General features: G+C 43.0%; 1 protein-coding gene across 2 annotated transcripts in view; it reads right to left on the reverse strand.

Moving 5' to 3' along the window:
• Positions 1-13,773, reverse strand: part of Crk (CRK proto-oncogene, adaptor protein) — a 29,896-nt gene that overhangs the window by 7,030 nt on the left and 9,093 nt on the right. Inside the window, exon 2 of one of the 2 annotated variants that reach the window (XM_052194771.1) lies at positions 9,909-10,444. In XM_052194771.1, coding sequence (XP_052050731.1) covers positions 9,909-10,444 — 536 coding nt within the window. The remainder of the gene's footprint in view (positions 1-9,908; positions 10,445-13,773) is intronic. The other variant, XM_052194773.1, reaches the window with a different exon arrangement.

Below are 13,773 nucleotides of genomic sequence, written 5' to 3' on the forward strand. Positions count from 1 at the left end.
ACAGAGTAAAAAAGACCAGACTTGTTTCTCTGTGTAGTCCTGGGTATCCTGGAACTTGCTCTTTAGATCAGACTGGTCTTAAACTCAAGAGGTCCTCCTGCCTTTACCTCCCTACTCTTAGAGTGAAGGGAATAAAGGCATGGACAATGCTTAAATGCTACAATATTAAAATACCTTTGTATCTTCCTTTGAATATAAAGATTACAACAGTTATAACACTACTCATTTCCAATATTTTTTATTACTTAATTTATTCATTTATTCTGGAATTTTGAGACAGGGTTTCTCTGTGTAGTCTGGCTGTCCTGGAACTCTGTAGTCCACACTAGCCTTGAATTCATGTACATCAGCCTACCTCTGTCACCTGAGAGCTGGGACTAAAGGCATGTACTACCATGCCCTACTTAATCTTTTTTTTTCCCTACTTATTTTCATGTGTATTGATGTTTTGCCTGCATGTATGTCTGTGTGAGGGTGTTGGATGCCCTAGAACTAGAGTTACAGACAATTATAAACTGCCATGTAGGTGCTGGAAATTGAATCAGGTCCTCTGGAAGGGCAGCAAATTCTCTTAACTGCTGAGCCATCTTTCTGCCTGTCATTTCAAACTTTAAATGAGTATAAGTAGACAAAGAGAATCAGTTGGGATACATGGTACATCTTAAGATTTTAGGTTTTCCAGACAGGGTTTCTCTGTATAGCCCTGGCTGTCCTGGAACTCATTCTGTAGACCAGGCTGGCCTCAAACTCAGAAATCCACCTGCCTCTGTCTCCCAAGTGCTGGGATTTAAAGGTGTGTGCCACCACTGCCTGGCTTGATGTATCTTTTAAAATGAACTCTTCAGATATACTACTTGTACGTATATGGATGTACACCACAGCACACACATGTAGAGCTGGTTTCTCTTCCTACCATGGGGATGGATCTCAGATCTCCAGGCTTTGATGGCAAGCATCTTTACCTGCAGTCATTTCACCAGCCCAGCAATATTTTTGAGACAGCATTTCTCACTGAACCCAGAGGTACCACTTTTGAATGGACTAGCTGTCCAGTGAACTCCAGGGATTCTGTGCCTGCCTCATCCGGTGCTGGAGTTAAAGGCCCATGCTGTTGTTGCTCACTTTCTATGTGGTGCCAGGGATCCAAACTCAGATAAAGTCTTTGTGTGGCAAGGACAACAGCCATCTCCCCAGGCCTATCCAAATATTTTTTAATATAACAAAGGCAAAAAAATATTTCAAGATTTCTCTGGGGGGGGGGGGTTAAGGAAACTATAGCATTCTACAGCAGCAATTAGCAAATTACTGCTTCTGAATCAATCTAGTTTGCTGTTTTGTAAAGAGTCTGCTTGTCAGTGTGTGTCTATGCGCCTGCTGCAGAGGTTAGAAGACCACTTTGTGGAGTCAGCCTATTCCAGCCTGTTCTGCAGGGTTTTGAGGCTACATGGTCTCTACTTATAAGCATTCTACTCAGCTGCAGTAACCAAAGGAAGTTAAACAAGACAACACATGGACCATAGCACATTCCAATAAAGCTAGCAAGAATTTGTTTTAAAACCTCTAAGACTTGAGTTCAATTCCCAAAAGCCAAGTAAAGGTCAAAGGAGAGGCTAGTTTGGTGGTATATACACCTTTAATCCTGGGAGGCTGAGGCAGAAAGATTGCCTTTAGTTTGAGGCAAGTCTGGGCTACAATAGTAAGGAACTGCTTCAAAAAGAAAAGGCTAGGGCCTATAGAGATGGCTCAGCGGTTAAGAGCACTGGCTGTTCTTCCAGAGGTCCTGAGTTCAATTCCCAGCAACCACATGGTGGCTCACAACCATCTGTAATGGGATCTGATGCCCTCTTCTGGTGTGTCTGAAGACAGCTACAGTGCACTCATATACATTACAAATAAACAGAAAAAAACTAAAACAATAATTAAAAAAACCACAGCTGGGAGCAGGCATGGTGGCATGGTGGCACATACCTTTAATCCCAGAACGTGGGCAGCAGAGACAGGCCAAGCTTTCGGAATTTAAAACCAGGTTGGTTTACATAGTAAGTTCTAGCCTAAGGCTATTATACAGTGAGACCCTGCCTGGAAAACAAACAAATCCCCACTCCTTCAAAGAAAAGCTCAACAAATGGAATTTGGGGGGGGGGGGGGGGAGGAGAGCAGTGCAATGGCAGAGCACTTGCTTAGGATCTAGGAGAGGCCTAGATTTTAATCCTTATACTGAAATTTTTTTCTAAAAATTAATATTATAAGACCTAAAGTCTTCAAAGTGTGTCAGAGGTATGGTACAATTCACACAGAAATGCCAGGAAGTATTTTATGTTGAGAAACACAGGGATACTTGGTCTGTATTGAGTTAGTAGGCTTGAGGAAGATCAGTTTTGACAACAGATACTTGAAAGATGTCATGTAGCCAGGCAGCGGTGGCGCACACCTTTAATCCCAGTACCTGGGAGGCAGAGGCAGGCTGATTTCTGAGTTCGAGGTCAGCCTGGTCTACAGAGTGAGTTCCAGGACAGCCAGGGCTATACAAAGAAACCCTGTCTCGAAAAAACAAAAACAAAACAAAAGAAACAAACAAAAAGATGTCATGTTTATAAAGGTGGGTTGTGGAAGTTTGTAATGATAAAATAAATCACTTGGGAGACAGAGGCAAAAGGATCAGCATTAAGACCATCTTCACTACACAAGGAAACGGAGAACAGAATGACTGTAAGATCCAGTCTTAAAAATAACCAAGGTCTGGACAGACAGCTCAGTGGGAAAAGGCGCTTGTCTCCGAATCAATGGGTTTAGTCCCTGATTCCCACATTGTAGAAGAGAACTGACTTCTCAACTGTCCTCTAGACCTCCACATATAAAGTCATTGCATGTATATGTTCCCAGAAATAAACACATCAATGTAATCTTTTAAATATACAACAACAAAGAAAGAAAACAGAAGCAAGAGTGGACATAGGCTGTGACTATGAGCACAGTACAAAAATGTCGTATGGACTCCTGTTATTTTGCATGATGAGTGTATGACTCACACATATAAATGCTAAGTAAGAAATGAGAGTGCAATTGACCCCAAGGTCTGAAAAGTAGGAGATGTCTAACCTATGAACACATCTCATTAGACAAGTCATTTAATGCTAAACTAAAAATATTTACTTTTAATTACATTTATTGTTTATAAAAACAGCCATTAAGTTGTTAGGGTACAAATACTTAAGATTGAATCAGAGCACACTGACAAGAGGTTTGTAACCTCAGTCTTTGAGGGCTAAATATACACCTCAGAGGTACTTCCCCTGCTTAGACCCTAATTTAACAAGAAAAAAGAACCTGTAATAATAATAATAATAATAATAATAAAAAAAAAACCCAAGAAAAAAATCAAAAAAGTATTTGAGGGCTAAGGAGGAAGATATTGTTCAAAGCGAGCTGATGTCACGATCAGGCTATGATTTATTAAAATCTCATCTCAAAAATATTTGCTATTTCCAAAATTGTGTGTGTGTGTGTGTGTGTGTGTGTCTGGGTGCTTGTGCATCCATGCTAGGATTAAAACTAGAGCCTGGTGCATCCTATACTGGTCCTACCATTAAACCCTAGACTCCACTCCTACCCAGGACTGTTCTTCCCAGGGCTCCAATAACAATGTCCAGAGTCCAGAGGAGGAGGGTAAGAAGAAAATGAAACACCTGTCTCCATGATCAATTTGGGCAGATGCAGAGTTAGGCCAAGTCAATCAGCAGCATACTTTTTTTGTTTTGTTTTGTTTTTTTACGAGATAGGGTTTCTCTGTATAGCCCTGGCTGTCCTGGAACTCACTCTGTAGACCAGGCTGGCCTCGAACTCAGAGATCTGCCTGCCTCTGCCTCCCAAGTGCTGGGATTAAAGGCGTGCGCCACCACCTCCGGCTCAGCAGCACACTCTTGTCTTTCTCATCTATATCATGAAAAGCAGGGTCACAGCGCCCTAAGGAGGCAATGGTAGTGAGATAATTTCTGCAAGTCAAAGGCAGCCAGAGGTACAGAGTAAGACCTTCCCTTCTAAAAAGAAGGGATTCTGTGCCTGCCTCATCCGGTGCTGGAGTTAAAGGCCCATGCTGTTGTTGCTCACTTTCTATGTGGTGCCAGGGATCCAAACTCAGATAAAGTCTTTGTGTGGCAAGGACAACAGCCATCTCCCCAGGCCTATCCAAATATTTTTTAATATAACAAAGGCAAAAAAATATTTCAAGATTTCTCTGGGGGGGGGGGGTTAAGGAAACTATAGCATTCTACAGCAGCAATTAGCAAATTACTGCTTCTGAATCAATCTAGTTTGCTGTTTTGTAAAGAGTCTGCTTGTCAGTGTGTGTCTATGCGCCTGCTGCAGAGGTTAGAAGACCACTTTGTGGAGTCAGCCTATTCCAGCCTGTTCTGCAGGGTTTTGAGGCTACATGGTCTCTACTTATAAGCATTCTACTCAGCTGCAGTAACCAAAGGAAGTTAAACAAGACAACACATGGACCATAGCACATTCCAATAAAGCTAGCAAGAATTTGTTTTAAAACCTCTAAGACTTGAGTTCAATTCCCAAAAGCCAAGTAAAGGTCAAAGGAGAGGCTAGTTTGGTGGTATATACACCTTTAATCCTGGGAGGCTGAGGCAGAAAGATTGCCTTTAGTTTGAGGCAAGTCTGGGCTACAATAGTAAGGAACTGCTTCAAAAAGAAAAGGCTAGGGCCTATAGAGATGGCTCAGCGGTTAAGAGCACTGGCTGTTCTTCCAGAGGTCCTGAGTTCAATTCCCAGCAACCACATGGTGGCTCACAACCATCTGTAATGGGATCTGATGCCCTCTTCTGGTGTGTCTGAAGACAGCTACAGTGCACTCATATACATTACAAATAAACAGAAAAAAACTAAAACAATAATTAAAAAAACCACAGCTGGGAGCAGGCATGGTGGCATGGTGGCACATACCTTTAATCCCAGAACGTGGGCAGCAGAGACAGGCCAAGCTTTCGGAATTTAAAACCAGGTTGGTTTACATAGTAAGTTCTAGCCTAAGGCTATTATACAGTGAGACCCTGCCTGGAAAACAAACAAATCCCCACTCCTTCAAAGAAAAGCTCAACAAATGGAATTTGGGGGGGGGGGGGGGAGGAGAGCAGTGCAATGGCAGAGCACTTGCTTAGGATCTAGGAGAGGCCTAGATTTTAATCCTTATACTGAAATTTTTTTCTAAAAATTAATATTATAAGACCTAAAGTCTTCAAAGTGTGTCAGAGGTATGGTACAATTCACACAGAAATGCCAGGAAGTATTTTATGTTGAGAAACACAGGGATACTTGGTCTGTATTGAGTTAGTAGGCTTGAGGAAGATCAGTTTTGACAACAGATACTTGAAAGATGTCATGTAGCCAGGCAGCGGTGGCGCACACCTTTAATCCCAGTACCTGGGAGGCAGAGGCAGGCTGATTTCTGAGTTCGAGGTCAGCCTGGTCTACAGAGTGAGTTCCAGGACAGCCAGGGCTATACAAAGAAACCCTGTCTCGAAAAAACAAAAACAAAACAAAAGAAACAAACAAAAAGATGTCATGTTTATAAAGGTGGGTTGTGGAAGTTTGTAATGATAAAATAAATCACTTGGGAGACAGAGGCAAAAGGATCAGCATTAAGACCATCTTCACTACACAAGGAAACGGAGAACAGAATGACTGTAAGATCCAGTCTTAAAAATAACCAAGGTCTGGACAGACAGCTCAGTGGGAAAAGGCGCTTGTCTCCGAATCAATGGGTTTAGTCCCTGATTCCCACATTGTAGAAGAGAACTGACTTCTCAACTGTCCTCTAGACCTCCACATATAAAGTCATTGCATGTATATGTTCCCAGAAATAAACACATCAATGTAATCTTTTAAATATACAACAACAAAGAAAGAAAACAGAAGCAAGAGTGGACATAGGCTGTGACTATGAGCACAGTACAAAAATGTCGTATGGACTCCTGTTATTTTGCATGATGAGTGTATGACTCACACATATAAATGCTAAGTAAGAAATGAGAGTGCAATTGACCCCAAGGTCTGAAAAGTAGGAGATGTCTAACCTATGAACACATCTCATTAGACAAGTCATTTAATGCTAAACTAAAAATATTTACTTTTAATTACATTTATTGTTTATAAAAACAGCCATTAAGTTGTTAGGGTACAAATACTTAAGATTGAATCAGAGCACACTGACAAGAGGTTTGTAACCTCAGTCTTTGAGGGCTAAATATACACCTCAGAGGTACTTCCCCTGCTTAGACCCTAATTTAACAAGAAAAAAGAACCTGTAATAATAATAATAATAATAATAATAAAAAAAAAACCCAAGAAAAAAATCAAAAAAGTATTTGAGGGCTAAGGAGGAAGATATTGTTCAAAGCGAGCTGATGTCACGATCAGGCTATGATTTATTAAAATCTCATCTCAAAAATATTTGCTATTTCCAAAATTGTGTGTGTGTGTGTGTGTGTGTGTGTCTGGGTGCTTGTGCATCCATGCTAGGATTAAAACTAGAGCCTGGTGCATCCTATACTGGTCCTACCATTAAACCCTAGACTCCACTCCTACCCAGGACTGTTCTTCCCAGGGCTCCAATAACAATGTCCAGAGTCCAGAGGAGGAGGGTAAGAAGAAAATGAAACACCTGTCTCCATGATCAATTTGGGCAGATGCAGAGTTAGGCCAAGTCAATCAGCAGCATACTTTTTTTGTTTTGTTTTGTTTTTTTACGAGATAGGGTTTCTCTGTATAGCCCTGGCTGTCCTGGAACTCACTCTGTAGACCAGGCTGGCCTCGAACTCAGAGATCTGCCTGCCTCTGCCTCCCAAGTGCTGGGATTAAAGGCGTGCGCCACCACCTCCGGCTCAGCAGCACACTCTTGTCTTTCTCATCTATATCATGAAAAGCAGGGTCACAGCGCCCTAAGGAGGCAATGGTAGTGAGATAATTTCTGCAAGTCAAAGGCAGCCAGAGGTACAGAGTAAGACCTTCCCTTCTAAAAAGATCTCCAAGTACAAAAGTATCGCAGTCATCTATCTCAAGGTTTATCTATCAGGCTAAGTCAGAAAATGGAGACTACATTTAAAGAAAACACCATTGTTCTATAAAGTCTACAGAAGCATAAAATAAACTTTGGTATCTACACTTGGAAGTTGAGATTTATCAAACAATGTGGTAATGTATGTCTCTACTCCTAGCACTAGTATGAGGCCAGCCTGGGCTACATACCAAGATTCTGTCTTTAAAAGGCTAGGTATGGTAGTGCACACATTTAATCCCCAAATTTGGGAGGTAAGATTTGTACAGTATTTCAAAATAGAGAGAGCAATCCAGCCATTTTAAAGCATTGATGCCTCTAATTACTAGAGACATCCTTAAAATTCATCTCTCTTTGGGCTGGCAAGATGGCTCAGCAGCTACGAGTATGTGCGGCTCCTGCAGAAAGGACCCAGATTCAGTTCCAGGGCCCACAGCCAGCCATAACTCCAGTTCTGACCTGATATATATAAACAGGTAAAACATTCATACAGGTCAAATAAAATAAAACTTAAAAAAAAAAAAAACCTAAAACCCTGGCCAAGCAGTACAGAAGTTAAAGTGGAACTGACGCGCTCCCTTTCCTCAGCTGCCAGGAGCTGCGACACCCACTCCGTTAACACATCTGCTGTTACGTCAATAGTCACCCACAATGCACACAGCAGTCAGGGAAGAGCGTCATCCCCTCACCCCACATCAATCTGAAAACTTGCTTTCTTCATCTGCCAAGCAGTGTGACCTAGATAACACACAGTCCATGTCTCAAAGCCAAGACATGGTATTCAGGTGGATTTCTGAGTTCGAGGCCAGTCTGGTCTATAGAGTGAGTTCCAGGACAGCCAGGGCTACACAGAGAAACCCTGTCTTGGGGGGAAAAACACTTAATCTCAAAAAATAGGAAGCTTCAGCAGGGGTATGAAGCCTGTAATTCTAACACTTGAGGGCTTCTGCAGGACTATCCAGAATTTGAAGACGGGGCTAGAGAGATGGCTCAGAGGTAAAGAGCATTGACTGCTCTTCTGAAGGTCCTGAGTTCAAATCCTAGCAACTACATGGTGGCTCACAACCGTCCGTAATGAGATCTGACAGCCTTCTCTGGAGTGTCTGAAGACAGCTACAGTGTACTTACATATAATAAATAAATCTTTAAAAAATTTTTTTTGAAGACAGCCTGGGCTACACAGTGAGCTTCAGGCCATACTGGACTAGAATGAGTCCCCATACAACAAACAAAGCAAAACACTTTGAAATTAAAGTTTCTTTAAGCTGGGTGTGGTGGCACATGTCTTTACACCGAGCACCCTCTCTGTGAGCTCGTCGACTTAGTGAGCTCAGGACAGCCAAAGCTACATACTTAGACCCTACCTCAAAAAAATTTAAACTACATATAAATAATAATGTAGTTTTCAGTCAAACCTATGAAACTCAATTAACTCAATTAGACTCCAAACGAAACGAAAATTTCCAGGACTAGAGGGATTGCTCAGCGGTTATGAACACTGCCTGCTCTTCCAGAGTACCAGCATTTGAGTGCCAGCACCCACAAGGCAGTCCGTAACTCTAGTTGTAGGGCATCCAAATGCCTTATTCTGGTCATTGTGGACATGCAGCACATAGACATATGCAGGAAAAACACTCATCACATAAAATAAGATTACATTTTAAAAAATTCCAATGCACTGGCATTCGAATCTGACTTGCTATCTGGACCGCCATTCTCCCTCATGGCAGCTCCTACCCCCACTGTAGGAGCACAAGCCAAAGGGAAAAGAAGAGCAAGTGACAAGGGCACCCACCTTCCCCTCTCGGCCACTGTGTGCACATAACCTCGGGCCATGGTTTTGAGAACTGGCTCCCTAGCTGTAAGCAAGCCAGTCGGTTGGTAGGTCTGAACTACCGCGAGCAGGCCGAAGTCAGCTTTGGTCCTGACCTACTTACTATTCATAATAGAGAGGGAAGAAAGAAACAGGTAAGAAGGTGAGCTTTGAGTGCTGAAGAGGAACAAAGGGACACCTATATTGAGTGCCGGTCATAACAAAGTGGCTTCCACAAATGCCCAAAGTCAAAATGTAATCTGTGTAAAGAACTGGTCTCTCTTTTATCAAACACACTAAAAAGAGAAGCAAATCTATTTTTTATAACTCACCCTCTTAGTTATGGTTCCATTCACATCTGTACACTGTGTGTGTGTGTGTGTGTGTGTGTGTGTGTGTGTGTCCCCTGCACCAGGGACCAAGGCCTGGTGAAGGCTAGCGTTCAGCTTTTCCTGATTCATCCCAAACATAAATCTACTAAGATAAACGTTTCTGACTGAGCATGGTAGCACACACCTCTCATCCCAGCACTCAGGAAGCAGAGGCAAGCAGATCTCTGTGAATCTGAGGCTACAAAGTGAATTCCAGGGCAGCCAGAGGTACATAGAAAGAAAAAATAAAAAACTATGGAAAAATCTCACTTTCTCACGTTTGTGTATTGCTACATACCACTCATTACATTCTAATCTGTGTGGACCCATTCTGTTTTAGACAGTGACAAACAACAAGAAAGAAGTTAGGAATATAGATGAGAAAAATTACTTCAAGTTAATTCCTATTCAGGTGGTTATTAGTCAAAGGTTTAGTAGATCAATCAGAACATTCAATTACACAGTTTTAAATTTACTCATTGCAAGATAGGTTTTCTCTAAGAAGAGAAAACCCACATAAAACGCCCAAGTCAGTACTTAATGGCTTGACATGGCCATATCACAAAGCTGGCGCTGCAGCAGCGTCCTACAAAGCCGGAAGAGGTCTGAAAGGGAGACCCTGTAGCAGATCTCGTCTTTCTACATTTTGCACATTATGTACCTCCAAAGCCAAGGCTGTCTTGTCGTAGGCATTAGGGACTCGCTTCTGGATAACCCTGGCATAAATGGGCCCATTCTGGAGGTTAGGGAGCGGAGTGTTGACGCTGGGTTGGGCATAGGGCCCAGGCTCCGGCCCACCCAGTGGCTGTGGGTGGGAACCCTCCTGGTTACCTCCAATCAGAGCCGATACTGAGGCGGAGGCAGGTCTAAACTTCTCCACGTAAGGGACAGGAATCATCCCCCTCTTCCCTTCGATGTCCTCTGCATTCCACCACTGCTCTTCAGGCTTATCCCGGATTCTCAGGATGTCTCCTTTCTTAAAGGGAAGATCTTCTTCATCATTCCCATTAAAGTCAAAGAGGGCCCGCACATACTCTGCCTCCTCCTGCCTGAGAATCACTCCACTACCCTGCCTTGATCTGGAAACTGGTTCTATCAATGTTGTAGTGTCCAAATAGTGTATTTTGTAGAATTCCAGTAAAGCAGGCAATGAATCAAATTCTTGATCTCCTATTCGGAGTCTGGAGGGACTCACTCCTGGAAGAAACAGAGCAGAGTGTCATTTGAAGATATGTTATACTGAAGGTAAAAGACTTTATGCATCTCTCATACATATTGTCATTATCTGACCACAAAAAAAAAAAAAAAAAAAAAAAAAAAAAGCAAAACTTTCTTCACAGTCCAAATGGGCATCACCCTTTAAAATTGAGCATCCTCTTACAGAGGACCCATGTTCAATTCTTAGCACTCAACTGGCTCACAGCCACTCTAACTCCAGTCCAAGGAAAAGATCCAATGCCTGTTCCTCACCCCTTTGACCCACATGAAGCACAGGCATCCATGCAGACAGAACACCCATACACATAAAATAAACTAACTGAGCATCCTCTGGAAAGTCCCCATGGGGAGGAGAGACAACGGGCCATGACAGACCAGGCCACTTGGCTTTAAAGAGTGCAACACAGGCACTTCCTGAGTCTCCCAGGCTATGCTCTGCTGCTACCCCAGAAATAAAGTAACCAAATACAACCCTGCAGCCTCAGGAAACACAGCAAGCGCCCCACTCCCACCCCCTGGTTATTTTGAAACAGGGTCTGTGTAACCTTGGCTGGCCTGGAACTCACTTTGTAGACCAGGCTCACATAGATCAGAGATCACCTGTTGCTGCCTCTCAAGTACTGGGATTAAAGGGATGTGGGCCTGGCCTCAAGCTCTCCTCCTTACTAGGTCCCTCAAAATACTGCTGCAAGAGATAAGCTTGAAAATACTCTAAGCACACAGATTATCATCACTAAAACATACAACCTGGAAGATGAAATCAGATTCACTGAGATTTGAATTAGAGATTGCTTTGCGTGCTGCCATGTGGGTACAAGGAACTGAATACGGGTCCTGCGCGAGAACAGCACGTGCTCCTGCGCACAGGCATCTCCACAGACCCAAAGATGTAATTAGTGTTATGTGTGTCTAACTGGAGGTATGTGCAAGTACATGCAGGTGCCTACAGAGTTCAGAGTTGCAGGATTACAAACCCAGTCACCACTGCTGGCTACATTTTTAAAAATTTGTGTGTATACGATGTATGCATGTAATCAGGGGACAACTTTACAGAGTCAGTTCTTACGCGAGCACCAGAAGTCAAACTCAGGTTGCCTGGCTTGTGCGGCAAGCACTTTGCCCACTGAACCAACCCACCAAATGGTTGTTTTCATTTTTTAAAAATTTTCACCGCTGTATGTCTGCTTGAGGATGTCGCATCCCCTAGGGCTGGAATTACAGTTGTGAACTGTCTTGTGAGTGCTGGGAATTGGACCTGGGTCCTTTGGAAGAACACCCAGAGCTCTTAACCATGGAGCCACTTCTCCAGCCCTGCAATGGCTGTTTTTTGAAGTGGTTTGTGATGTAGCTAAAGCAGGCTTCAGTCTATGATGTTCCTGCCCTGGCATCCCACTACTGGGATTTTAAGTGCACATAATGTATTTGGGATGAGGAGACTTCTGACTAACCCCACTGCTACCTAATATAGCTTTTCACAAAGAACTGTTCCTATTCCAGTCTGTCCCCACTAATCTAATTCACAATGTTCCAGATGAAGACAGCGACTGTGAAAGTTAGTGTGAGCTAAGTAATCTGGTTAGCACTGCCTGCTCCAGAGAGCTTCAAGCACAATGTACAGAGGCGCTAACACAGCCAGGTATCTGCAGCTACGAAGATGGCCCTACATCACGGAGGGCCTTGCTAATGTTTAGCCATCCATAGACTAAAGCACACCTGCCAAAATGGCAAAAAGATGTGTTCATCAAGTGTCACTTTTTGTTGGGGAGCATACATTCCTGTTTTGTTCTGTTGAGTCTTACTATGTAGTCCAAAAAGGCCTTAAATTCACATGGAATCTTCTGCCTCCATTTTCTGAGTACTGGATTAGAAACATGAGCTGTCTTTAGATTTATTTATTTTTGGTTTTTTTTGAGACAGGGTTTCTCTGTGCAGTCCTGGCTCTACTCACTCTGTAGACCAGGCTGGGCTTCAAACTCAGAAATCCACCTGCCTCTGCCTCCCAAGTGCTGGCATTAAAGGTATGCACCACCACTGCCTGGCTGTAGATTTACAAATACTTTTTGAGACAGGGTCTATGAAGCCCTGGGGGCCTGAAACTTACTGTGACGAGGCTAACTTCAATGTCATAGAGATCCAATTGTTTCAGGTACTAGGACTGGAGGCATGTGCCAAGCCTAGCCTACTATATTTGTTATTATCTGTTTATGTTGTTTATGTCCGTGGAGGTCAGAGGACAACTCATAGAAGATCTTTTCTTCTCCCTCACTGAGGCAAGTCTCTTATTTTGCTGTGCCCCATACTCCAGGCTCTCTGGCTCCTGAAATTCCAGGAGCTTCTCCGAGCTCTGCCTCCAGGTCACTTAGGAGCACTAGGATTTTGGGCATGAGCTGTCAACATCCAGCTTTTGTTGTTTTTTTTTTGTTGTTGTTTTTTGTTTTCCCAAGACAGGATTTCTCTGTATAGCCCTGGATGTCCTGAAACTCAACTCTGTAGACCAGGCTGGCCTCTGCCTCCCAAGTGCTGGAATTAAAGGCGTGCGCCACCACCACCCGGCTCACATCCAGCTTTTTAACACGGGTTTCAGTGACCTAACTCAGTCACCAGGCCTGCCTGGCAAGCACCTTCACCCACTGTGCCATCTCACTGAGCCCACATGTTATTCTTAAATATTTTCTGAAATTAAATGTATGTGGGTCTGTGCTTCTGTTTGTATTAGTAAGAGGACGATTTTAAGAAGTGGATTCTCTTCTTCCTCCATGTAGGTCCCAGGATTGAAAGGAGGCTGTCAGGCTTGGTGACAAAAGCTTTTTTTTCTCCTGCTGAGATATCTCATCAGCCACATATAGTATTTCTTATTAAGACTATTTGTTTACTTGTGTGTGTGTGTGTGTGTGTGTGTGTGTGTGTGAGAGAGAGAGAGAGAGAGAGAGAGAGAGAGAGAGAGAGAGAGAAAGAAAGAGGGGAAATTTATGCTATGCCACCTATATATAAGTGCTCCCAGAGGTCCAAAGTGGTCAGACAACCTACAGCTGGAATTACAGGTAAGTCCCCTGCTGTGGCTGCTGGAACAGAACTCAGGTCCTCTAGAAGAGCAAGAAACAATCTTAACTACAGAGCTGAGTCTCCGACCTCTAAGTTGATTATTCTTAATTAACATAAATGTTCAACTTTGAAATTAGAGGAAGTAGTAAAATGAAATTCTACACCCAGATTTTGGCAACATACAAAGGTGTAGACACTGTGGTGAGCAAGAAACAAAGCAACATGTCTTAGACATCTTTCCACGTGGCTTTTATTGCAATGGGAGA

Source organism: Apodemus sylvaticus, chromosome 10, assembly GCF_947179515.1.
Source record: "Apodemus sylvaticus chromosome 10, mApoSyl1.1, whole genome shotgun sequence".
NCBI classification, from domain to species: Eukaryota; Metazoa; Chordata; class Mammalia; order Rodentia; family Muridae; genus Apodemus; species Apodemus sylvaticus.